At 38.7% G+C, this 27,404-nt stretch overlaps 2 protein-coding genes across 2 annotated transcripts in view; one reads left to right on the top strand and one right to left on the bottom strand.

Annotated features, from left to right (window-relative positions):
• Positions 1-27,404, top strand: part of LOC140243328 (homologous-pairing protein 2 homolog) — a 64,165-nt gene that overhangs the window by 14,793 nt on the left and 21,968 nt on the right. The window lies entirely within an intron of this gene.
• LOC140243961 (uncharacterized) lies at positions 9,704-11,512 on the bottom strand. The gene has a single exon (XM_072323626.1). The coding sequence runs from the start codon at positions 11,510-11,512 to the stop codon at positions 9,704-9,706; it is 1,809 nt and encodes a 602-aa protein (XP_072179727.1).

Raw genomic sequence — 27,404 nt, 5'->3', positions numbered from 1 at the left:
TACCCTGTCATGATCCTAAATGCTACAATCCGCAGCCCCATTACGATATGTGTATTGGGCTGCTGGTCGCAGTTTATAAAATATGAATTTTCGCAAAAACTGCAGGATATTTCGAGGAGAACTTTTTACTGTATATTTAGGATGTACAAAACATCACATTTCCGCATTCAGAAAGTAGTGCCAGTGTTGCTGGAACGAAACCCATTTTCTAAGCCTCTTTTTCAGCTTCACCCCATGGCCTAAATGTTTACAAGTTTATTTACTCTCAGCTATTTAAATCCCCATTCTAAATGGAGCCTCTCAAACTAGAGTTCCCATGACAATGGCCAGTTAGTGTCTGAGTAATCTTTCTTTACCCTGCCTGTTAACTCTCCCCTGCAAAATATTGCGCCAATAGTGTCACAGTAAATTTTGCCAAATTCTACTCTAGCCAGCTAGGATAATTACCCCAAAGTCTGGACTGCTGTAAGTTTAAATGGTAAATATGCCTGATACCTGTAGGAATTAAAAACCAACTACAAACATGTGAAATCTGGTTGAACCAGTTAAACAGATGTAGCTATGTGAAACCATATTGTTTAGAATATCCAGGACAATACTCCTGCCCTGGTATTAAGAAGAAAATGTTACTTAATGTAACTATTGCATTGTTGTTGTAGTTGTAGTTGTTGTTATGTTTTGTTTTGTTTTGTTTTACATACATGTGGCAGTAAAACAAGAACAGAACTTTAAAATCTGATTATATCAGTAATATGAAACCACTGGGCAGGAAATCTGGGACAATACCCCTGGTATTACCCCTGGTATTAAGAAGAAATGTGACATCATATTTTGGCATGGAGACATTTCCCTATAATGTGCTCTGATACATCCGCCAAAAAGAAAAAAAAAAAAAAAAAACCCAGCAAATATGAGTCAGTATCTTGTGACAGATTAAAAGACTGCCTTTGTGCTCTAGAGAAAAACCAAAAATAATCAGAAGATATCTAGGCAAGCAAATGCCAAAAATTTCTCATGTCGCATTATAATATCAAATAATTTTATTTCCTTGCACACTGATATTATTGATAGCTTTGGAAATTCATGACTTTTGAACGTACTGTCCAAATTTCCTCAAACTAAATTGAGTGTTTCACTTATATTTTGAAACTGTTTTTTGCTGGAATTCCACATACTTTATTTGTTGGGGAAATTTCCCTTTAACCCGTTGAGGATGAGTCCCGAGTATACTCGGGCAGGGTTCTATGGGAATGCGTGTTGTAGCGTGATCAGTCCATCCTCAATGGGTTAGAAACTAAAGATTACAAGTATAAACTGCGCTGTTCCAAGAAAGCGGGACCAACAACTTGCCCAGTGTACCTGAAAAAAGCATCCATGAATTATCATAAAGTGATTCCCATTATTTACTGATGGTAATAACTTTTGCTTGCATTGCTTGTTCCAATGTAGGTCATGCTCTTGGCAAGCATTTTCTTTACGTAATTTCAGGAACAATATTAATAAATCTGACAGAGGTACCAAAATATTGGAAAGGTCGAATGGTTTCCTCAAAAAAATAAAAATAAAAATGCTTTTGCAAGTATATATTTTTTGTAGTATTGATTTAGCATTTTATGAATAAAGTACAGTTTTAATTTTAAAGCTGAAATATAATTTAGCCTTCAAAATATGCTTTGTACCACGCATATTAACTTAGACTGCGTTTATCTAAAAACTTTCTGAGGCAGAATCACGATCCTAAATGCGTTTGAGGCATTTTCAGGGGTTAGATTAACGCAACCATGTTTTCAAACGCATTTAGAAACGCCGTTTTTGAAACGCCTTTCAAAGGGCGTCTTGAAACATGTTTGAGACCACGATCGCCGTTCTGTGAGTAGATAAACGCAATGCCGTTTTGAAACGCGTTTATATCTCATGGTCAAATCCCAGCTGTTTCCGGTTGTGCTCTCTACTCATTATTTGTGTGTGACTGAGGAGGCATGTTTGGTGGTTACAGTATGCAGTTGACCTTTACTTCCCAGGTCAAATGGTGCAAAGCAGCTGCACAGTGACACCACTCGAATCGCGATTGTATGATGGTTAGATAAACGCAGCTCTCCGAGAATCGCATTTCAAACCACGTTCCAAATGCGTTTTGAAACATGATTCTCTCTCTCAAGTTAGATAAACGCAGCCTTAGATCTGCATGAGGGTGGCAGCCCTGTGAAAACCTTCAGAGGTGTACGGTATCTAGTTTTTTTAAACGAGAACATTTGGTAAAACTGTAGCATTTTAACCCGTTGAGGACGGTTTGATTTTGCTACAACACGCATTTCCCATAGACACCTGCCCGAGTATAATCGGGACTCGTCCTCAACGGGTTAATTGAAGCACCAGTGGCTTATCATCCTGCTTCATAGGTTGAAGGCTTTTCCATTATGCCCCAGTCACATAGACATCCCGGATCACCCCGGACCACCCCGGATCTGATCCGGGGAGAGATCCGTGTTGACACCGGGAGGCCAACACGGCAACTTTTGGAGGTCAAAAACAACCGGCGTCATCCGGGGATTGCCGTGTTGGCAGAGCAATCCGGGGTGGTCCGTGTGGCTGCCGTGTAGCCGCCGTGTTGATCCGTGTAGTTGCCGTGTTGATCCGTGTAGGTGCCGTGTTTGTTCGTGTAGACGCCGCGCTCTTCCGGCCTTATCCATGTACATAGCTGCCGTGTTGGTACCGTGTATATAATCATACCAAAATCCCGGATCACCGTGTAGATCCTTGAGCATCCGTGTTTATATGTGACTGGGGCATTAGGCATGATTTTACAGGAAGACTGATTCTGAAGAGCTGATACCGAGTGTATAATGTAATTTACTGGAGGTGAGTAATGGATGTCTCCAGCAGTGAATGGAAATGTGAGCAGAATTAAAGGAAGCAGCAGGTATCGTTTGGAACCCAGCACACTCCTCACTCTTAGCAGCAGGTATTGCGTGGAATCCAGCACACTCCTCAATCTCAGGAACCACGTAGGGGGCAATCCCAGGTGATGACAGTTTATTCGTCAGGAGCGTGGCCATAAAAAGAAAAATGCTGCTATCTCTTGATGATCCCATGCTCTTCTTCTTCTTCTTCTCCTTCTTCTTTGGGTTATCTGCCTCCTACAATCGCCATCAAATCAGATGTCAACTGTTTTTTGTTTTGTTTCTGGTTGTGTGTGTGTGTGTGTGTGTGATCAATAATTAAGTGAATCAAAAAACTTCAATTAAACTCACTTGTTGCGACATTTCGCCAATTATCTAATTTGGATTCTTCGAGTGAATGATGCTCCCATTGATGGAATGGCCCTTTATAGTGCGAGATTGTGCAGAGCTAAGAGCACACTGGACCTTGTCCAGTGCGCAAAAGACTGGATGAATGAGAAGCATTAACATTTGATCAGTCTGTGTTTGTGTGTTTTACCTCTTTACTAGGATTTTACTGTGCTCTTTACAAGAGTTCTAATTGACAGAAGACGTAGAATAGGTGCTGGTTTTGCGTAGAACCTTTTTGGGATATGAGCAATAGTCGGATGGTTCCCATGTTTACATTATCCATGCAACATGATGAAAATCAGGCAATTCTTTTTTTTTATGAAGTAGTCTGTATCTCACTTGCCAATATTTCAAAAAAGTAAGAGGATATTTTATCTAGCCATTCACTTTTATTGTCAGCTATCAAGTTGGCTGATTGGTGCATGCGCCCCGGGAACTCTCGTTTTGAAGCTTTTTTTAGTGCTGACGAACTGAGTATACGTTGTATCTCATTTCGATGCCTCACTCTGCCCTTGAACTTTCTGATTTGAGCGAGGTCAGCCGCAGCACTCTTTAGCGAGAAGTGTGGAGCTGGAGGCTGCGTGAGCGTGGACTGCTGAGTCACATGACGCACCACAGCCGACGTGACGGATGCGCGGATCTGCCTGGTAGGCCTACCGTTAGTAATGTTACGCAAATAGTGTCTCGGCTCAGGACACGACCAATTAGAGATGTTCTGCCGTGCCGAGTCACCGTGTTGCGTAGTAATGGGCCGTGATGATGGGTTGGCAAGCGATAGCAAAACATCTCACCCTCATCCACAGCTGGGACATTTATAAAGATTCTATTTTTGTTGAGCTGCTTTTTTAAAGATTAATTTACTCTAAATTGTGTTGGTAGGATGGTTTATCTTGATAAAGGGACTGAACTGCCAAAAAAAAAGTAGGCTTCAGTTACACACAATATTCTGTCGCAGTATTTAGCACCTGATTAAAAGGGTTCAGAATATTGGTATCTAAAGAACAGAGAAACATTAAAATCATATAGAAATGATACACCTCTACAGAGACTTCTCCAGGGCTTTATATGTTTGTTTACATGTGTGTGTGATATTTACATGAAGTATGGCATTGTAGATGTTTAAAAGGAAACCTCGCTACGAGGATGAACTAAACACCTTGACACTTACCTACAACTTTGTATTAGGTTTTCTCACTGCTGGTATATGAGGATACAAAAACTTAGATATATCAGGAGTTTGGACCTGTAAAATCATCCACGTTGAAGTTGCTATAGGATGATTTTGTTACATCCAACCTCTTTTTTTTTACAAAGTTTCAGTGTACATGTGTATATATCCAAAGTGTTCATTTTTAAAGAGAGCTGTTAGAACTGTTTGACGGACATAGGTTAGGGTACTCAGTCTCCATTGGAGCAGTTTCAAGAGTTAATATGGTACATGGTGTCCCCCCCCCCCCCAAAAAAAAAAAAAAGAAAAAGAAAAGGAAAAGAAGACCAGAGTGAAATGAAAGGAAGTGCATTTCTTGGCATCCTGCCAGCAAGGTCGTTGCACTCACATGTATCAACCTTTTCTTATAACAGAGATCTCCAAATGTCTTGGAAGGAAGACCTATATATGTACGACTTTGGCTCTTAAAATAAAGGAAGGTAATCGCTCATTTCCCTTTGTTCCCGGTCTCAAGCTGGAGGTGCTTGGAAAGAGGTTAGTTGAGGTGACCACATGACTATTGATACCTCTTTATAGACCTAGGCCATAGGGCTATCAGTGATGGTTCATCATCTGAAACAGCTGCAGAAATACCTGTTTGCTCCAGCTCAGAGGCATTGCGTCCAATTTCAAGAACCCCCCCCCCTTCTTCACCAAGCTTGGAAACCAGTGATACTTAGTTTAAACAATATGTATCAGTATTGTTGACAATTTAGAAACCTATAGCTTTAAATTTGAAAGCAATATGTTTCTAAATTGGTCCAATACAAGAAAGGACAACCTAATAAACATATACCAAAAAAAAAAAAAAAAAAACGAAAAAAAAAACTTGTTTTCAGCTTTGGATTACAAGCAAGATCTGTCACTTTGCAGTACATAACTTCATAAGATGAGAGTTGAGAGGTCCTTGGTTCAAGTCCCAGCTAGAATTTGCAAGCAAACATCTACACGACTTCACTTCTTGCAAAGAAGCTGGAGAATGTTCCATATGCAGATAAAAGTGATCTGTTCAAACACTCTTCAGAAAGTGGCTGTGACTAGTACTTCTGGTTGGGTTCATGCCAGAGTTTGATGTTATGTACCTCAGTATTTCTTGTGAATTATTCTTTGCCTCTTTCTTCTTATTTTCCCCAATGTATCAACCTCAAAACGAGCATTCCTAAGGTTATCCATTGTTGCATCGAAGAGTTTGCAATGATGAGACAAGGGCAAGTCGTGCTCGTATAATTTTTGTTCCTTTCATCCGAGGAAGTAAGCTTTGACAGCACCGTGATATTAAGAACCCCTAAATGCATACTGTGGTCCAAATTTGGTTACAATTACTAGGATACTATTTAGGATTGCTAGTTCACAAAGTTGTTTCTCAGGATAGTCTAGAAGTAAATTTGATACTTGTGATCGATGGATATAATATAGTGAAAAACATCTGGATCCCTTATAAGTCCCCTCTCCACTTTGTAAGGGTAAGAGGTAAGACTGGTCAAAAAGAAAAGGAAAGTTGTGCCTGAGGTGAAGGTCAAGCTAGCATGAGGCCATCTTGCCACAAAACGAAGACATGACCCATTTTTGTCCTGATTTCCTGCTTTGTGAGATGGACAAATCGTGCTGAACCTATATAAGACACTGTTTCCTGCAAATCAAACACCAGCTTTGCCCAAAGTAATGTATCATTTTAGGGGTGACCCATATGATGATGATTATTATGTAACATTTGCCCCCTCTCCACACCCCCACCCCCCCCCCCCCATTTCCTTTAAATTGCTTGTCACTGTACACGGTTGTTCAGTTGAGGAAGTCAAGCCTCTTGGAACCGCCAACCTGTTGAAAAATCACACTGACTTTGTATACATTATGGAAAGAAAGAGCTAAGTGCATATTATATGAATAAAAAAATACCGGTATACAAACCGTAGCACATTGTAGAGGAGCATTTGAGTCGAGTCCTGCACACACTTAGGGGTTTCCATCAAAAAAGTACAAGTAATATGCAGCCATGGAGAGACAAGTTTACACATGCATCAATGAAAATTTCAAACAGAAGTGACATTTTTTCTTATTCTTTACATGTGCTGCTGAATTTTTGACTGCAACAAAACTTAAACTTGCAGACTACTGGAATTATGGGAAAGAAAGCAGTAAATAACTAGGTGATCTTTTGATTAATATTGGTGCAGAAAATGAGTCAACTTAATTCAAAGTTTATCATGAGTAGTAAAGCTAAATGCTTGGCCTTATATTATGTTATTTATTTTCTTACAAACTTTTTTATAAATTGGGGAAGACTGCATGGAGGTCTCATGATTGCTGCTAATTTTGTCATTTGTGGTCCTCCCCATCAGCCCAATCAGTTGACTACTCATCGTGTCTTAAGTTCAGAAGTTCAATGGGCTTGATTCAAGAGTTCAAACAGCCACACTCTTCCCTTCCCCATTTTGAACATCCACAACCACTGCATACTTCAAAGCAAATCATCTCCATTTTTTTTTAATCAAAAGACAGCAGTTTTTCAAACTAGCAGAAAAAGTTATAAAAATAAAAATCATATAAGCATATATTTTTGCACATCACATTTAATTTTTTTCCCAATAAAAGCACACTTATTTTTTCCAGTACTAGTATTAATTGCACAATGAGACATTCTCCACTTAAAGTTGTTTCAACAAATTTATTTCATTACAAAACTATGTACAATGTATTGCAAAATTTTGTTCTCCATTTTCCACACTGTATTCATCATTCTACAAAGTGTCCTTATTTGGCATCAACTCCAAATTGCCCAGTATCATTTAATTTTTTCAACCAAAAGGATTCATGTGCCAACACTAAGTGAAATGAAAAAGCTGCAATCAGACAAATAATGTCATTTGTCATAATTTTGCAAGAACAGAATACTGAAAGAACATTGTAAAAGCTAGTTTCTGTTCACAAAGTCATAAAACTCCATGCATAAGTCAGATGGAGATAATAATTATTATTTTTTTCATGGTTAGGGCCAACTTGAATGCCACCTTGGTCCAAAATTAAAACAAATGGCCTGATTCGTGTGCAATATCTTTACACACATCACACTTCGTAGTCCATTTATTTAAATGTGCAGCTTTATGTATCAAAAACACAAAGATAAGAAAAACAGTGGATACAACTTTAAAAGCTGTGGACAACCCAAGCATCTTGGCATGACTGTTAAAAGTAGAAGTTTTGATCAGTAAGCAAAGTTAAATATTTTGTCCAATTGTAATGAAACTTTCAGCAAAGCGCTTGCCAAGTATACTGGGATTTAGTAAATCACCATTGAATATTCTTTGCAAGTTCAAAAGATAGCTTAAATGAGTCCAAATAATGTATTACCGAGGACCAAAAGATTGTTTTTATAAAACTCTTGGAAAAGCTTCAATATTTGCCAAGTCACCTGTTAGTTCAATACTGTCTACACCAGTTACCATGCTGTAATTCTGTTTCAACTTGAATACTTGTTCCTTTTTCTTTCTTTCTTTTTTACAAATCAAGACTGAAAGACAATTTTGTAAGTGATTATTGTTATGACAGAGAATCACGAAAACAGTCCATGTCAAACAAGTATCACCCCTTTTCCAAATTTATCAGTTTCCTTACCTTGCAGACAATATACAATTCAGTTGGTTTACTTACAGGAGAAAGTGCTTTTTATGGGTTGTTGATTTGGGGATATCATCAGTCCACATGCAAATCTTGCAACAATGAAACTACTCTGGAAGATATTACTTACATAGTAACAGAAAAGTCATTGGGCATCTCAAAATGTAGTTATCATTGTACTTGTAATAACAGATGTCTGTTAAATTTCACCATGAATTGTGTCAAGCTCAACTCTTTGCATGAAATCACAAGGCTGGCAAATGTGTAATTATTCTCTCTTTTTTTTCTTCTTTTTTTTTTTTTTGATGGTGCTTGTAGGGATGCTCAATTTTGGTTCCCCTTAGCGTCAACAAGAGATTTCATAGGCACCTTCCAGAAGTTAGACTTCCAGCACTTGTGATACACGTTTTGCCCCTGGAAGATTATGTGGTGCCTTGGCAAGAAGTGATGACGTACAAGCTAGTACGAGCACCTGCCTCTGACGTTTTGACAGAAACACAGCTCTTATTATAGTCTTCAACAGAATAGAGAGATCATGCCTCTTCTAAACTTGACGGTTTTGTTTTTCAGTCGAAATCTCAGCTGGCCTACTTTGTCATCTTAATTTTTTTTTTTTTTTTTTTATGTGAATGTCGAGTATCTGAAGACAACTCTTCGGTGCACAAACAATTACAGTCATTATGACAAAGTGGAACTGGCATGTTAGTCACAGTGCCTCAAATTACTTTGTGCAAATCTTACCACATGAGATCACAGACATGTGTGCGACACATCAAATCCCTCTATATATAGGGCAAATGTGCAAGTCACCCCACCCACCATGCACACACACACACACACACATGCATGTATGGCTGTGGTGACATTTCAAAGTGTACCAACGCTAATCCATCAGGAACATGGGGGAAGTGAATCAACCAGTTAGATTTTAGGGTGAAATTCTGCATGCATTTTTTTTTTTCTGTAAGGAAAATTATGAGTCAAGTGACACCTGTACAACTTCAAACCATGCTGCCATTTTATGGAGTATATCTGAATGACCTCAACGAGTGAATGGTACTGCTAGATTGCCATATGAAAACATGACTGATGATCACAGCCTATTAAACCAGAAATAATTTAGTGGGTATTTGTATAGTGCACAGGTCCACCTTTCAGTGCTCATGGCACTTGAAAGACATGAAAAGATGAAAATATGTGCAACATGACAACAGGGAAGAGAATAAAAAGCAACAACCAAGCACATACCAGATAAAGAACACAAGAAATTCGTTCTTGTTTTTCTATATAGTAATAGTGAGCAGTACCATAACAAAAGTTTCCACATAACTGGTGCTCACAGCCTAACCAGAAAATCTCTTTGAATTCCATTTGCTGTGAGTGATATTGCTTGACCATATCAGGGGAAAACTCAATTTATCAGCCATAACAGCATGTTAGTTTAGTTTAAAATCAAAGTGATGTCAATGTGCTGGCGAGAGAATTTATCCAACAAATCATTAAGCAATTTAGAAGCCTTGTGTAGCTGGTGAATTTGCATATCATTCCATCAGCCAAAAAGATTATATGCAAAAGAACAATGTGTTTATTCCTAATATGACGGCTTCCTTGGAGGAGGATGAGGAGGTTTCATCGCCTTTTTGGCCTTGTCGATGACAGCATGGTGGGTCACAGGCTGTTGATAATGTTCTGTCTCTTTGATTTCGTGATGCACGTAAGACGGGTAGCTAAGCTGCTCCTGGGTTGCGTAAGGATTGCCGTTGGCCAGCGGTTTGTAGATTTGGCCATTGAAGATTTGACTCGGATTGTCCATGTCACTGTGGGGCGTAATTCTGCTGGCATTCAGGGCAGGCATGCTGGTGCTGAGTGTGGAAGGCATTTCGATTTTGACGCGAACGTTAGCCTCCAGAGGAGGGTTGCTGTCATCCTGGAAGGAGCTGGTTCCTCCCAGAAACTGGCCCTTCTTGGCCATGTACGCCTCAATGTTCTCGTATTCGCAGTCTCGGCTGAAGCGGTAGGTGAAAGAGTCCGAGAAACGGCGAGATGCACGGCTGTTCCTGTTGGTCGAGGGCTTGTTGGAAGACCTCAATGTCACCGCTTTGTGGTGCTCCATCGAAGGCGCTATCTGAGGGCTCAGCTTGATCTTTTGCTTTGATGACGTCTGATGCTTGGTCACACACAACGCAAAGATGACTGCTAGGAGAAAGAGGATAATCACACCTAAAGCTGGTCCGATCAAGATGCTGATGTTCTTCAGGGCTGGATTTGGTGGCGACACTGCAGATACTCCTCTTGGCTTCTGAGTCTCATCTGGGAGAACAGGTCCATAAACCTCTGTGGTAGTCTGCATTATGGTGGTGGTGGTTTCTTCTGTAGTTGTGCTTATTTTCTTGTGGAGGAAGGCAACTGTGGCTGTTGCATTGGCCTTCAGACCCCACTCTGTTGTAACACGGCACACTATGTTGAGCATGTGTCCCCAGTCCCCTTGCATATTCTCCAAGACAACAATCTCACCATTCTTCATGAACTTGATTCCCCCAACATTAAGGTCAGTGGGCAGGTCCCAGCTGTAGTCAATGGCTTTTGCAGAATCATGATGGCTGCAAGTGAAATTCAAGGTGGCACCACTCGGGATATCAATGAGAGGGGGAAATATGGTAGCAGTGGTTGAGGTGGCTCGAGGAATCAGCCGACACCTATTGGGAGAGGTCTGCAGCATTGAACTGTTGACAGCGCAGTAGGCCGTGTCAGCACCATTGGATTCTGAAAGAAGAGATGTCTTGTTCTGCAGGAAAAATGCATGAAGGACATGTTTGTCTTCCATCCAGCTGTGGTACACTGTCTCATTGGGTGGAGCACTCTGAGTTCTGTCACTCCAGAAAGTGTTGGCTACATCAGGACATTGAAGGGCCCTATTCCCACTTGGAGACAGGATGATGTTTGATGCCTTGTAGACTGTGCAAGGGGTATACCCCTGTGATGGAGGTGTGAGCACCGTCAAACTAGCAGTCTCTGAATATTCCTGTGGGCCATTCCTGGACTGCTTCAGGAGACATTGGTAGAGGCCTCCGTCATTCTGCGAAACATTGCGGATAACCAGTGAGTACACACCCCGGTACTTGTCCAGCAGCAGACTGTAGCGATCGCTCCCCGGGTCGTGTGCAGTGATCAGAAGGTTTTTGCTGACAATGATATTCCTGTCTGGTCTGTACCACCAGAACTTGTGCTCGCCAGGGCTAGTGGTGTTTCGCCCATCCACAAAGCAGTTCAGCATCACAAGGTTTCCCTGTAGTGCTATAATCTCTGAGGGTTTCATTCGCCACTGCAACCTTCCCGTTGAAGATCCAATGTTGCAGGCAATGGCCAGACACACCACCACTAAAAAAGCAGGTTTTCCCATTTTAGTACCCTCGCTTAGATTCACTACTGTCAATGGTATGGATTGTTGAAAGTACTTTTGTTTAATAGCTGAGTATGATTAGTAAAGTTTCTGCTGAAGAAGAGAAACATCCAACCTCAGTGTTGTGGAGCTGAGTTGTATGACTTTAGTATAGCTGAATCACCTCTGAATATGCAGTCCTTATCTTTTTTTTTTACCCCTCCAACTCACGTGACAAAATGGCAACTGATATAGCAGATCCAACTATATTCAGCAAGTATGGATTGTTTGCAAGATGTCACCCAGGACAAAGTGAGAAAAAGTCACAATATTTCATCCATAATATTCCCAGAGAGCAGTTCCACTGTGCGTTATCGTCCCAGCACATCCAGGTCGGTTTCCCGTTCTGGCGCAGACCGCCCAAAGAGAGCAAACTGATGGCGTACGCTGAGCGCAGTCTCTTGATTTGATCTGCCTCCAGTTCCCCCCTGTGACTGGCGTGATTGTCGCTCCCCTGCCAGAATGGAGCGTTCCGTGCTGGTTCTTGCAGTGTGACACAAACCGAGCATGCTCATTCGTCAACCTTGAGAAGGGGGCTGACAACTTCCTTGCATGGGAGGGCCTCATTAGTTCCTAAAACTTTTCTTCTTCAGTCCTACCCCCCTCTCTCCCTTTCCTCCTGCCAGCTGTATGTCTGTGTCAATAGAGCTTTTGCTTATCACTCTCTCTTTCCCTCTCCCTCTCTTTTTCCCTCTCTCCCATTCTGTCACTCTTTTTCTTCATTATATCTATCTCATGTATATTTAGAACAGTATTACATAAGTATGTTTTCAGCTTACATTGTTTTTTGCTAGTTTGATCTTGATATTATTCACTCTCCAAGTACAGTCAAGATTTAGGCCATAAACACAAACAACATCTACTGAAACTGCTTTTTCTTTCTTACAGGGACTGTATAGTACTGGTTTGAGGTGGGGATTCATGTTTTGAACATTCCTAAGTGAGATATTGTGAGAAACCTCTTATGAAATATGAAAGAGCTTGTAATTTTAAGATTCAACTTTTATTTGATGAAAATTGGTTTTCAAATGGCCTAGATATCCAAAAAAAGTGATAATAATTGAAGGGGACAGGCCACACCTTTTATTAGGATCTCTTTGTTTCACCTTGTTTTTGTTTTTTTGGATATCTCAGCCATTTTAAAACCGATTTTCATCAAATAAACTTTTGATACCCCTTAGAATTGCATGCTCTTTGACATCTCATACAGTGGTTTCTGAATATCTCGCAAAACGTTAAAAGCTAAATCCTCACCTCAACCAGAACTGTACACACCCTTTAAATGATGTGATTAACTACACTGTATAATGAGTTAGACTGTCCAAATATAAACTTTACAATCAAGAGTAAGGTCATAATTACAAACAACTGCCAGTGAAAATACTTTTCTTTGTTAAATGATGTGATGATCTGTAATGAGCTACTTTTTGAATAAGGGGAAGAAAGGTTTTTCATCAACACCAAGTACCCAGTTTCACACACAAAACATACTAAAGATTGTTAGTATCCTTCCTTATATTGCATGTATAGATGCATATACAATGGTACATATGAATGGCACCCCAAAATAAACAAGCAAAACCATAAAGTAGATTTTGTGATGATTTAGTAATCTAATTTCGAGGTTTAGAAGCTTGAAACAAAGGCCTCTTTTTAGTGGCTCCTTAAAGGTATCACCTCTCGAGCTCCAAATGGTATTTTCATGCAAAGACAGTTTGTGTGCATCACCTGAAGCTAGTCACACCAAACAATGCTGATGCGATTACCGAAAGGGGAAGTAACCAATTACTCAGCAGTGCCATGAACACTGCCATGGCAACCTTTTGCCATTCAGCTCAGCTCAGCTCAGCTCAGCTAAGCTTATACAGTGGACTTCCATTATAACGAAGTCCTTGGGACCGGCAGTTTTCTTTCGGTATATCTAAATTTCATTAAAACCAAACAAAAAAAGCAATAAAAAAACAAAGAGCTGATAATGTTGCGGTCTGAATTTGTATTTTGTTGTAACCGAAATTTTGTCATAACCGTGTTCGTTGTAACAGGAATGCTCTGTAATGATGAGGTGCAGCTTCTTGTGTTGATGTTTGTTTGTTTGTGCTTTTTTTTTTTTTTTGCTCATTTGTTGAGGTTTTACTGAGTTCCTTCCTTTCCATCAGTTTCACTTAGAACAGTGCTTCTCAACTGGTGGGCAGCAAAGCTCTTGTGTCTGTCAAAAATGAAATACTGTAGCAGAGAAAGATTCATATTTGAGCTTGAACTCTGGGCCCTGTAAACATTTGTTGGAACCAATGTGGGCCTCCGGTTGAAAAAGATTTAGAAACCCGGACTTACAGGATAATGAACTCATTGTCAATCATTGTCTTTTAATAAAGTGATGAGATAATTGGCATGTCTGGCTTTAAATTGACAATGGTTATGTTTCACATAGGTTCAAGTGTGATATCTTTGTGGGCTCACAATCATAGTCAAATTATGAGGAAACAATATGACTGCTGATGGCTCTGTGTTATGTTGCTTTGTTGATTACCTACCAATTGGGAAGGAAAGAATATACCTTCGTAGTATTAGAAGTGAGTCCAATCTGCCTTGACTTTATAGCAGTGAAGATGGGTTGGCATGGCTTTTCGAGAGCTGGATCTCTGATGTGACTGTCCTTGACAGGGATAACTCTGATGGGGATAAAGTAACACCCATTACAGGGCTGATGGCAGGAATAATTGTTGGCACAGTGTACATGTGAAGTGATTGCCACCTCCCAAACTCGACCACATGATGTTTAATTGATTAGGAAGTGCCTGTGTCAGCCACATTAAGAGGGAGCTGCGGAGTGTGAAATGCATCGCGAACTGAGAAGGGATGAGAAGAGATTCATATTTGAGCTTGAACTACAATTGTACCTGGGCCCTGTACTAAATTTGTAGTCTGAGCGAAAGTGGGCCTCGTGTTGAACAAGATTGAAAAGCCCACACATAGAGGATAACAAACTCATTGTCAATCATTGTCTTTTAAGTGATGAGATTATTGACACATCTGGCCTTAGATAGACAATGGTTATGTTTCACATAGGTTCAAGGGTGATATCTTCGGGGGCTCACAATCATAGTCAAATTTGAGGAAACAATATTAAAGGGACTGTACAGTACTGGTTGAGGTGAGGATTCAGGTTTATAACATTCCTAGATAAGAAAAATGAAAAACCTTTTATGAAATATGAAAGAGCGTGTAATTTTAAGAAGGATTCAACGTTTATTTGATGAACATTGGTTTTCAAATGGCTGAGATATCCAAAAAAAAAAGTGATAATAATAAAAGGCGACAGGCCACGCCTTTTGTTAGGATCTCTTTATTTCACCTTGTTAGGTGATCCGAGTATCCTCTCGGATCACCTTCTGTTTTTGTACGGATTCTTTCTTCTTCTTCTTCTTTTTCTTCTTCTTTCTCCCCAAAAGTTGTGCATCGATTAGCTCAGAAAGTCCTCTTCCTATCAATTTCAAACTCATACCATATATGTATCGTGTCCCAAAGACGACAGCGCAAGTAAAATCATAGTGATCAGTCGACCGTGACGTCACTATGACGTCATTATATGAAAACACATTTTCATGCATATCTCATTAATAGAATGGAATTCTTCAATGAAATTTACGTCACATATATTTTAAGTCATGCGGATTCTACTCATATTCTCAGAATTCATATTTATTTTAAAACGCGCGCGTACGCGCGCGTTGAAATATTTGTATGCTCAGATCGAGCTCAAATTTTTTTTGCACACGTTTCAGACCATTTAGAGCATTTTTTGAAAAATTGAAAAAATTTTACGGACGCGTACGCGCGCGCGCATATACGCACGCACAGCTCATATGCAATAGAAATTTCCCGTTTTTTCACACTTATCGCCTGCCTGAAATGTCAGGGAATATGTCTACCAAGTTTCAAGTCAATCCGACTCAATATGACGTCATACGGGCCCGTCAAAGTTGAAATTCCGCGCGCGCGTCAATGGCGATATACAGTGCAACAATGCCAAAAAACCGCCAATTTTAAATCCGATTTTACTCGTCAGGATGGACGGTGACCCCCAATTTTCTTTACATATTCTGAAAGCTGATGAGTTGTACATGTCATTTCATGGGTTGGCGATGCTGGAAAAATGATTAAAAGATATCAAATTTCTTAATAAAATAAAAAGAGCAAATTTTCAAAATTACGTCATCAAATTACAAGTTCACTCGAGCGTATCTCACTTATCCTTGGCCAATTTTCACCCAGATTTCAGTATGTTGCAGCTTACTAAATGCTCTTTCATTAATATAATAACAACATTTTGATTAGATGACGGCATCACCTCGTAATATTGGATTGAAAATAATCTTGTCAAATTTGACCAGTTTACGTGTTATCTTAATGGGAGTGCAGTTTTTCTGGAAATGAAAATTGACATGACTTTCTTTTTCGAGCACTAGCTCACCTATGCTTCGGTGAATTTCTCTAAGATTTTAATATGTTGTAGCTGAGACTTTGGGCTATTGTAATATGCCCTTCATTTTGTCATACAGTATCGGGATCACGTCAAAAAACTTGGTTGAAATCAAAGCCTATCTTCGATATATTTTCATATTTCTTTCTTTTTCCAACTTTCTTTGCAATAACTCAAGAAAAACATACTCTATCACCACCATATTTTGCACATGTTTAGTTCATGTCACGTACATTATTTCATAAAATAACAACTACTTCATCAGACGCCATCTTGGGTATGTAAATTAGGGTCAAAGGTCATAAATGTTTCATCCTGTATCTTGGTGAATACATGTTCTATCTTCCCCATATTTTGCACACGTAAAGACCGTGTTACAAGGATCATTTCACAAAATAACCACTTTTTCCTCAGATGCCATCTTGTCTGTGCAGATCGGGGTCAAAGGTCATAATATTATGTACTTCTTTCTTTATCTTCGTTATGACGTGTTATCTCTATGGGAGGGAATTTTGCTAGATGTGAAAATTGACATGATTGTCTTTATCGAGCACTAGCTCACTTACCCTTCGGTGAATTTCTCCCAGATTTTAATATGTTGTAGCTGAGACTTTGCGCTATCGTACGTGTCCCCATTGTTTTTTATATAATGTCGGGATCACGTCCAAAAAAGTGGTTGAAATTAAAGATTATCTTCGATGTATTTTCATATTTCTTTCTTTTTCCAATTTTCTTTGCAATAACTCAAGAAAAATAGCCCCTATCAACCCCATATTTTGCACATGTTTAGTTAATGTTACGTACATTATTTCATAAAATAACAACTACTTGATCAGACACCATCTTGGTTATGTAAATTAGGGTCAAAGGTCATAAATGTTTCATCCTGTATCTTGGTGAATACATGTCTTATCTTTCCCATATGTTTCACACGCAAAGACCATGTTACAAGAATCATTTCACAAAATAACCACTTTTTGCTCAGATACCATCTTGGGGGTGCAAAGTGGGGTCAAAGGTCAAATATACTTCATTCTGCATCTTTGATAGTGTATACGGAATTCGGTACCCAAGATGGCAGGTCTGACTCCCTTTTCAGAATGAGAATCCAAACATCACACGACCAATGTCCCTAATCTTAGGTGAAAACTCGAATCATTGATTTAAAAAAAAAAAAAAAAAAAAATCGGATCACCTAATTTGTCAGTCTTGACAAATTCCGAGTCTAGTTTTTATTTGATATCTCAGCCATTTCAAAATCGATTTTCATCAAATAAACTTATGATACCTCTTAGAATTGCATGCTCTTTGACATCTCATAGAGTGGTTTCTGAATATCTCGCAAAAAAATCAAGCTAAATCCTTGCCTTAACCAGAACTGTATATCCCCTTTAAGACTAAAGATGGTTCTACATTATGTTGGTTTGTTGATTACCTACCAAATTGGAAGGAAAGAATAATGGCGAGTTTAATCCACCTTGACTTTATAGCAGTGAAGATGGGTTGGCATGGCTTTTCAAGAGCTGGATCTCTGATGTGACTGTCCTTGACAGGGATAACTCTGATGGGGATATAGTGACACCCATTACAGAGCTGATGGCAGGAATAATTGTTGGCACAGTGTACCTGTGAAGTGATTGCCACCTCCCAAACTCAACCAAATGATGTTTAATTGATCAGGAAGTGCCTGTGTCAGCCACACTAACACAGGGACCTGCGGAGTGCAAAGTGCATCGTGAACTGAGAAGAGTGCTTAAGTGGCACTGGATAGGACTTTGTGAAGGAGACAGAGTGTGTGCTCCAATTGCAATTAAAGAATTTGTTTCATTGCTCTGTATTGTGATTGACCATCATCACTGACTATAGTCACATGACGAATTAGAATACAGATGTGCTGGATTAAAAAAAAAAAAAAAAAAAGAAGATAATCTTTCAGTTGATAATGACATTTCCTGACCTTGATTCAATTTCTTCCAGTATGTCCATTTTTAAAGAGTATTCAAAAAGCCAGTTGTAGTGCAAAAACTTCTAAATCATGCTATGGATCACTAATTTTCCAGTCCACAGAGATCTGCAAAATCGGCAACCTAGCAAAATGCCGACTCCCATAATACACCATACAATGTATTATTATCTCCATGAAGGGAGATCACTAACTTTGATAATGCTAATGATAATGCTTATGTATTTCTCTTAATTTCATCACTGGCTTCTTGCTCACCAAATTAACCACCCATGAAATTATCTGTAAATTATGTGAAAGTACCAAGTTGCAAAATATTATGCCCCAAAATATTGCACATAAGGTATGTGTTCATATTCTTTTTGTTATGTCTGTACTGAATTGACTGGGCTCATCAGTGGCATGTCACATCAATATAACCTACCTGGTAGTCATCAGCTATGATCATGTGTGTCGGGGGGGGGGGGGGGATGATGGGGGTGGGGGAGGGGAGAGAGGGAGGGAGGGAGTGGGAGGGAGGAGGGGGAGGGGTCATGGGTCAATGAGTCGATGGTAATGGTCACTGAAAGTAGGCTCCAGACATTCTTATGATGGGAGCACTACCAGTATGGCACAGAGTTTCCATGATATTTGATTTAGATGCATATCAAAACTTCTTGATGAATATAATACTGTAAAAGTGGAAATTTTTTAGCGTTTTGCGCAACCAAAAGCTAGAGCGAAAATAAAAACACGTTAATATAATTTTTTTTTAATGCTATATTTTCCAGTAGTGAATGTCCTGATTCTGCAGAATTAAAAACATGCGAAATCCAGCTTACCCGCCTGAGCACGAAAAATTAGTCAGCGAAAACATCCACTTTTACAGTCGAAGATAAGTCCAGCTGAGCTCCCATACCAGAGCCACAGAATTCTCCCTTTTGTGGAGGGGGGGGGGGGGGGGGTAAAAAAGGCTCCCCCCCCTTCCCTCTTCCATTTCTTTTACTTTGTTGCCATTCTGTGCCCTTGGTGCCCCTCTGGCATTGGTGTCTTTCCATGGCCTCAGCTCCGTCTCTCAAGGTATCACCCTTTTATGGAAGGGGGTCCTGAGGGTGGTAGGACAACCTTGCCAGTAACAGGTGCTGTGCTAGTTTCTATTAAAAATATATTCAGTAGATTGATAAACAATAGGAAGTAAGGGGGTAAAAAGGTTTCTTAGCCTAATTAGAAAGGCACTGAATGGGGTTCTTGGAAAGAAGTGCTGATTTTGAAGTGTTTTGTAATTTTTAAGCTAATAACTAGAGCTGTCACGATCAACTTTTCACCTCTTACGCTACTGGCTCAAGAGCAACACCCCATGTGTGGCCCTTGTTACTGTTATCTTAGCTGCTTTGAGGGATTTTAATTGTCATAATTTTCATAGTATACAAGCCAATTTACTGTTCAATCACATCTTTCTTTCTTTTTTCAGACTTAGAGCTCTCTTTATTTATGAAAAAGAAAATTGAGGGTTCACCAGTAAAATGTTTTGAAGGAAAATTTGTGTGAACCGTACTGTGAATAATTTTCTTTGCATGGTCATAGTAGTCTACTCATGCCAAGCCTTGACTTTAAGTGCCTTCAGCTCCTTTTGAGAAATAAACAGGTTCATGTTTAATATATCTTTTGTGCCTCAGCCATGAAGTGTTGCTGGAGGAATTGCATTTTTTTGGTTGGTTGTCGGTCCTTCCATCCGTCAGTGATTGATTTTGTGAACAGCCTAACGTACATTTTTAACTTGCACCATTTGAGGTATCCAAATGAAACTTGGCAAATGTATAATGCATGAGTACATGGATGAAACTGTGCCTTAGATCAACTTTTTGGGCATACAGGCTGAAGGTCAGAGATCATCAGTCAAGGTCAAATACCAACATTCACCATTTCCCCTTTCCAAAGGTCAAGTGAATATGCTAAAATTTCACTTTTCCTCCATATCTCTGAAATTGCTTTAGGTATTTCCATAAAACTTATGTGTAGATTCATAGGGCTTACATAGACTTGTGTACATACAATGTATACTGCCTGACAATGATACTGTTGGAAGCTTTTGGGTCATGAGGTTAAAGGTCAAGAGTCAAATGTCAGGTTCACATGCAAAAATTATCTGTGGCCTACAGCTTAATGGTGTAAGATTCACCATTTTCTCCAGACAAAGGTGTACCTTAAAATGACTTTTATTGTATACACTTAATTAAACTTGTATATATACTGGACAATGATGTTGCAGGGAAAGATTTGGGCCATGGGGTCAAAGGTCACAGAGAAAATACTGAAATGTAATTGTTTTTGTCTACATTTTTAAAATCCATCTGGTATGTTACCAGTTATTGTCATGAAAATTGTTACAAGATTGTATTACTGTAAAAGTGAAATTTTCACGCATTTTGCGCAACCAGAAACTAGCGCAAAAATAAAAGCACGCTAATATTTTTGCTTGCCATATGTTCCTGTACGTGATGTCTTGATTCCGCTGACTTAAAAACACGGGAAACTCTTCTGACCCCGCCAAGTGCGAAAAATTAGTCGCGCAAAAATATCCACTTTTAAAGTATATCATTTGCCAATTATATGAAACCATTGTCTCACATTGGCAAGATGTTCTAAAGACCTATTGGGAGAATAATGCAATACATGGCAGAGGCATACCAGTCACCATAGCAACATGTAGCATATTTATTTTTTGTTTGTTTTTAGGTTTTAATCACCTGATATGGAATATTCCTTTGTCATTTCCCAGAATGCCCATTTCAGTGATTCAGATTTTGAGGGAAGAATTTAAAGAGAAAGCAAAAACTTTTTTGAGATATTTGAAACTGTCACAGTGAATTTTAAGCGATTCCTGGAAGGGAGTTGGAGGGAGAAACCATTCAGTCATTTCAATATCCCCACAAAACCTCGCTATATATTTACAGCTTGATGGTGGGTGGGCATGGTGCCAAAGGAAGTCATACATTTCATCAATATAAAGTGAATAGTTCCCAGCATTCTTCAATTGTTGGCCAAGAGAGAGGCATGTTAGGTATGGCTCAAATAAAATACTTCCTCCTTGAGTGCTCTTCTATGGGAATTGATTTCACCTTTAGAGATTCCTCGTGGCCAAATGAGAATAACTAAATGAAGGGGGAGTGTCCCCCTGACCAAGTTTTTTTTCTTCTTCTTCTAATTCTGCCTTTTTGCCATGACGAATAAAATGCAGAGTACCCCCTGCAAGGTATACATCGTGTACATGCATAGGTAGTTGCAACTTCTGTTTTATAACATTTGATATTAAGGTACATGTATGACAGTGAAAAGTAAGAAAGCCTTTTGTCGCAGTCTTCATGCTCAGATGTACATTGTATGCAAATCCATCAGTTGTTAAGTTTCGTTTAGAAGGGGTCTTTCAACCATACTCATTAATTAGACATAGAAGTGTAAGTTTGTATTGACACACAGTGCTCCCACTATATGTTTTCTTGTTGAAAGCTTAATCCAATGATGGCACTGATTTTCCAATATGTACTTCTGTGTACAATGTACAACTGTATTAAATACTAAAGGAGAGGTACAGTTATGTACATTTTGAACTACAATCATCAGCTCCCTTTAAATTGAAGCATCCTCACTCACAAGAATACATAAAATCCAAATGAAAATGCTGTTATTTACCATGCATTGCATACGTTGTACATGAAATTGAATATGACTGAGTTGTCAGTTTTCATAGATACAGTAAAAAAAATAAAATATATATATGAATTCATTGCAAATGCAACAGTCTTGTCTTTCAGCCAAACAAAATCTAGCACCTCTACATGTAAATCTGGTTTCTTGCCAGAAGATACAAATTGTAGGTTTTGTGCTTCAAGGCACTGGATCTGTAGATGTATTGTGGGTGTTTTCTTTTCCTGTAGGTATGATTTGCAGTGATACATGTATGACTTTTTTTCTCCTGCGACAATTGCTCCAGTCTTATTTTCTCCAAGGACTTAGTGTTGTGGTAGGTTTGTAGGTTAGTTTGGTGTGAGGATTAGAATTAGGGTTAGGGATGTGTTTGTTGGCAGGCTTTATGTTTGGCTTAGCGAGCAGATATTTATGGGAGCAATTAACTGTTGCAGGAGCAAATGTCATGAAACTGTGATTTCCATACAAGTGTCTCCATATCATTCTGATATGATGCCCAGAAGTCTTGGAATCGAATGATCAATAGACATCAAAATCTATTGCATATACATATTATAATGTACAACCCATAAGATTTTCTGTAAAAGTGGATATTTTCGTACAACTAATTTTTCGCATTCAGCCCAGTAAGAAGAGTTTTGCATGTTTTTAATTCCGCAGAATCAAGACAGTAAGTACAGGAACATATGGCAAGCAAAAGTATTCGCATGCTTTTATTTTCGTGATAGTTCATGGTTGCGCAAAGTGAGCAAAAATTTCAGCACTGCAAAAATTTCTACTTTTACAGTATGTCAAATGGGTACTGAAAATGTAAGGTAATTGATCTACGAGGGAAAATAAAAGTCTCTAGATATTGGAGAACTTGAAGACAGGTAACATTGCTGGGGATTAGTAAAACAAAAAGTGAGAAAGACAGACATATGGATTTGTGACATTGGCATGCACATGATCAAGTAGAAAGAGGGATGACTCAGCTTCATGTAGGTGGGCAATTCCGTATGGGAAGGGCAAAAACAGCAAAATTCAAAGTTAAGTAAATGCTCAGAAATTTAAGTTTCCCGTACAGACGGATTGTTGTATTTACGGAAACAAAAAACCCTTTTTCAATAACTTTCCTCGTTTTTGTTGTACACACTTTTAAAGTTGGAAGACTATTTATTGTATTTATCTAAAATTTTGCAATATTAAATGAAAATTTAAAATGAAACAACTTAAATATCTCTCTGCTTTATCCATACTTCCACATCTTTCTTCCTATGCTTCAACAATCACATTTAATGAAGCATTCAGTCACTCTCCTCATGATATTTTTTTGAGAAATTTTCAAAATCTACTGACAAATTGACGTAATTCCGTTACCATAAAATTGAAAAAAGTTTTCTCCTGAACAAACTAATCACTGATTTTTTCTCCCCTTGTAAATTTTTTCTCTACATGTGACTCCCTGAAAACTCACAAAACATTTTGTGAAATATCCCCTTCAGTTCTTCTGTAATTGTGGTAACGGAATTACATGGTAACGGAATTACACGCACATCTAATATCGAAGAGAATGACATAACCTACTTTCGTGCCAATATGTATGTGAACTGTTCATGAAATAGTATCAGGGCATTATCATTGAGCTTTAGTGTTAGTGATTGGCAGTAAAGGAGTGAAAGTTGAAATATATACATGGTATGATACACTGACATGACTCAGCATACAATAGCTGGATGCCTCTGACAGTGAGTTCTGACATCAGGGTACACGCTTGACAAGACTTCTTGTGCTGAAAGTCTCCTCCCTTCTTTCACCTTTTCTCATGTACAAGAACTACATGGAGACTGTGCTAATTGATAACTTTATAAGGTTTGCTACAGATACTCATTCTCAAATGTTAAAAATCATACTGAATTCTGAGATATCAGAATGTATATTTTGTTGCTAAAAAGTCTCATGGTTTCATACAAAATCTAAGTATAGTGATGAAGGACTATTGAATGGGTATGATGCAGCATAAATTGAACAAAGGTTAGAAAGAAGAGGAAGGATATGCAATTTCTTTAAAAGGAAAAGAGAGCACTGCTACTGACAGAGAGAAATGAACAGGATAATTTTCATGAGGAAAGATCAAGAATTTAAGAGAAGGATCATACACAATGTGATAGAAGCCATTATTTGACATGGGATGCCCAATGAATGTGACACCTTTGATCTTTCTGTATGAAAGGCTTTATTATCACCAAGTCGATAGTCTGTCCTTTTATTGAACATGTCCTGTTTTCATCAAGTCCTTTATCTTTAATGGTAGGTGTATGACTATGACCTTCTTTCATCTGTTTCTTAGATCTTTCCTCCACAGAGACATGTATTTTGATTTTCATGCCCATTTGAGACAGAGCATCTGCTACCCTTTGAAATTTGTTCTTTAATCCTTTCTTTTTAAAAGGAATAAAGACAAAAACACCATTTGTGATGAACATTTACCCAGTCAGTAATTGTGATACAGCTCTAAAATATAACATTTAGGCCTATACTTTCCTGTCCTACAAAGATTTTAAATGTTAAAGTCAATGGGCTTCTGCTTCTACCTTTACTCTTCATGTTATCATTTGCTGTACAATCCAGTTTCCTTTCATACAAGTGCCATTACAATGTAAATTATCATTTGCTTTCAGGCAGTCAAAATACAACTTACTGCAAAAGAGAAGATGCACACTTCTTGTGAATAAATATATGGCAACACTCAGGATGAGAAAATAGACAAAGTCAAAGAAGAAAGACAGAGACAGGAAACTTGTAGGAAATTTATAGGCCAAGTCATGATTACAGTCAATGATCAAATCACTGTCGTGTTTCTGAAGACGTCATTTGGAAATTTTGTGTGGTCAGAAGTAAATACTAACATTATTCACAGGTTGATTAATCTGACTCTAGAACACAGTGAGCTGCAGATGGATAAAAGAGGCCCTCTTACCTGTCTATGAACTAACAGAATTTGGTGGACTCACTCTAATGGTTCAAAAAGTTGTAGTTTGTTAAAGTTATTTTGCTATATTCTATTTCATTTTAGTTTAGTTCATTTTATTTTGGTGGGCTTACATGTAAGTAGGACTTACACTGTAAGGGAATTATCAAATTATGCACTACATTATTTACCAGGGGGCAACTTCAGCTATTAGTAAAATGTCACAAGTTTTTAGTGATTAATATATTAAAGCCACAACATATAAGTAATAATGATTGAGCACTGGTGCAGTACCATAGTCATATAAGAAAATTTTCTTTTCAATTTATGATTGAATTGTAATTTCTTATATTTGTCATTGAACCACAACTGCATCTCTTCACTTAACAAATTAAAAGTTTCAAGCATCCTTTGTGTTCAATGATGGGGCTGCACACTGTGCTCTTGCACTGTAAATTGGCACTTTATGATTTAGATTTAAATTCAGTGTCAATCCGGACAGTTTTTTATCATTTTCTTGTGCATGTGCACATAATATTACAATACTTGTAAGTAATTCACACATATTATCAATTATTGGCATATTTAGGAAGAAGAAAACAGAGAAATGTGTCTTGCATGATATCAACTAAAGAAATACAAGAAAATTTGAGTATTGTTGACTGGATTTATAGAATTGTACTTGTGTAGGGCTATTGTAGCGTAATTCCGTTACCATGTGTCTTGGATGTCATTTACCTGGAGAGTGTGAAATTCTTAACTTGAAAGTAGACAAATTTTGATGGATGTGGTACTTGAAAGTTACAAGATCTTGATTGACATAGTTACAACTTCAAATCATAGTCGTTAGCATGAAAATTTTATGTTTTTTTGACAATAAAAACTCATTTGGCATCTATACACTTGTAGCAGTTCAAGGTCAAAGGCTAGAGAGTACTTATTTAGTGGTTATATTATAGCCAAAGGCATAAACAATCTTTATCAAGACATTTCAGAATACATGAGTACCAAGAATGTGTATTTTTTCCAGTGTATTTCAGAAGGCGTAATTCCGTTACCATTTGTGTAATTCCGTTACCACTGACTTTACAGGGAAAAAGCCTGCTGCTGGGAAAATGTGATGAAATATATGAAAAACAATAGAACTAAATTGAAGTTGACACAATCAAAGATGAAATCAGACAACAACCTATAGTTTATATGTTATAGATTTCAGAGAAACAACTCCCAAAGTCAGAGTTGAAGTTGTGACTCAATTTTCTGGTAATTCCGTTACCATCGCACATAGACCTCCTTTGTAACCAACCAAGTGAGAACATCTAACAAATTTGTATTTGGGGTGACAGTGTGAGTACCTCTGCATCTTTTAAATGTATCAAGAGAAGGCAAAGTAATCAATCCAGTATACAGGGTGAAAGAATATGAGCCAAAATTCTCTGATTTGTAATTCCGTTACCGCGGAATTGCCCAGGTGTCATGTCTTGTGTTATCTAACAAAGATGTGAATTAATGACACAGTTCAATGCACATGTACATACTGATCTCCAGGACACCTGTGGGATGAAAGGTTAATGTAAATAGAATAAATAATATGCTGTGTTGGTATTTCTTTAAAAATGGATGATAGCGGGTTTTTTTTTTAATACTTGGTAGATATGGGCAAGAGTTGATTTACGAGGGTTCATTATGGTTCATGATGATCAATAGTAATCTTGCATAATGTGTCACTTCATAATGTGATATATATCTGAATATGTATGTAAGAAAGGAAACAAAGTTTCCAGCAAGTATGAATAGATATATCATAAACTTGTAATTGATATGGACAAACTTTATAAAGGAAGTATCCATAGGATGCTAATCCATCTTGACTCTGGCCTATTGGTGCTTTGTCAGGCAAGCCTTTGTAGGCTTCTGTTAGTTTTAATCGGCAGCACACATATACATTGTACCTCATATTTGAATGATACCTTTTAAACTAAACACTAAACAATAAGTAAGTTCCCCCTAAAACAAATCGCTGTAATTTCTGAATCAGGAACCTTTAAGGAAATCTAAACACAGGGGCAAGTAGCTGTACTTCCAAGCTACCTATCATGTAGCCTTTTGTCAAGGCCCTCTCGCTGTATGGTGAAGAGAGCCCAGCTGAGTGGGGTTGCGCGAGGGCCTTTTGAGATCTGCTTCGCATCCTTTTGTTAGCCCTTTGAATTACCGACTTTTGCTCCCCGATTTCGGGAGCAAAAGTCGGGGTCCAATCAGCGTGTCTGTCTGCTCGAACCCGATTTGAATAGAGCGAATGCACGCCGCTGCCGCAGACCTCACAGAACTCTACACACTCTCACAGAACTCTACACACAGAGTGTGTAGAGTTCCGTGGCAGACCTCCTCGGGTAGTCAGTGATGCATGCGAACAGGCATGACCACCAAGGCTGAGGATGCGGGGAGCGCGCCATTCCATTGGTTGACCGGAAGCCATTAAAATGAGTATTCAGAAGGGTTCACGTGTCATGAATAATAATGTGTGCAGCAGATCTCAAAAGGCCCTCGCGCTGGCGCGCTCGGCTGGGCTCGCTTCGCTCGCCCATTACAGCGAGAGGGCCTTGACAAAAGGCTACCTATCATGTGGAATTCAGTGTATATCGTCGGGTCACACTTCAGTGAGCACGCTTTGAAGGCAAAATGGTCACTTTTTGAAGTTCACAAGCCATATTTTGTAACTTTGATTCAATGATCTAGGAACAAATTTCAATTTTCCAGCATAAGAAGGCATGCAACA

This window comes from Diadema setosum, chromosome 20 (genome assembly GCF_964275005.1).
Source record: "Diadema setosum chromosome 20, eeDiaSeto1, whole genome shotgun sequence".
In the NCBI taxonomy this organism is placed as follows: Eukaryota; Metazoa; Echinodermata; class Echinoidea; order Diadematoida; family Diadematidae; genus Diadema; species Diadema setosum.
The sequence above is the reverse complement of the archived record's forward strand: the minus strand, read 5'-3'. Positions and strand labels throughout refer to the sequence as shown.

Excerpts from the sequence above, each read along its gene's own strand:
- LOC140243961 (XM_072323626.1), bottom strand. The coding sequence starts at position 11,512 with ATGGGAAAACCTGCTTTTTTAGTGGTGGTGTGTCTGGCCATTGCCTGC.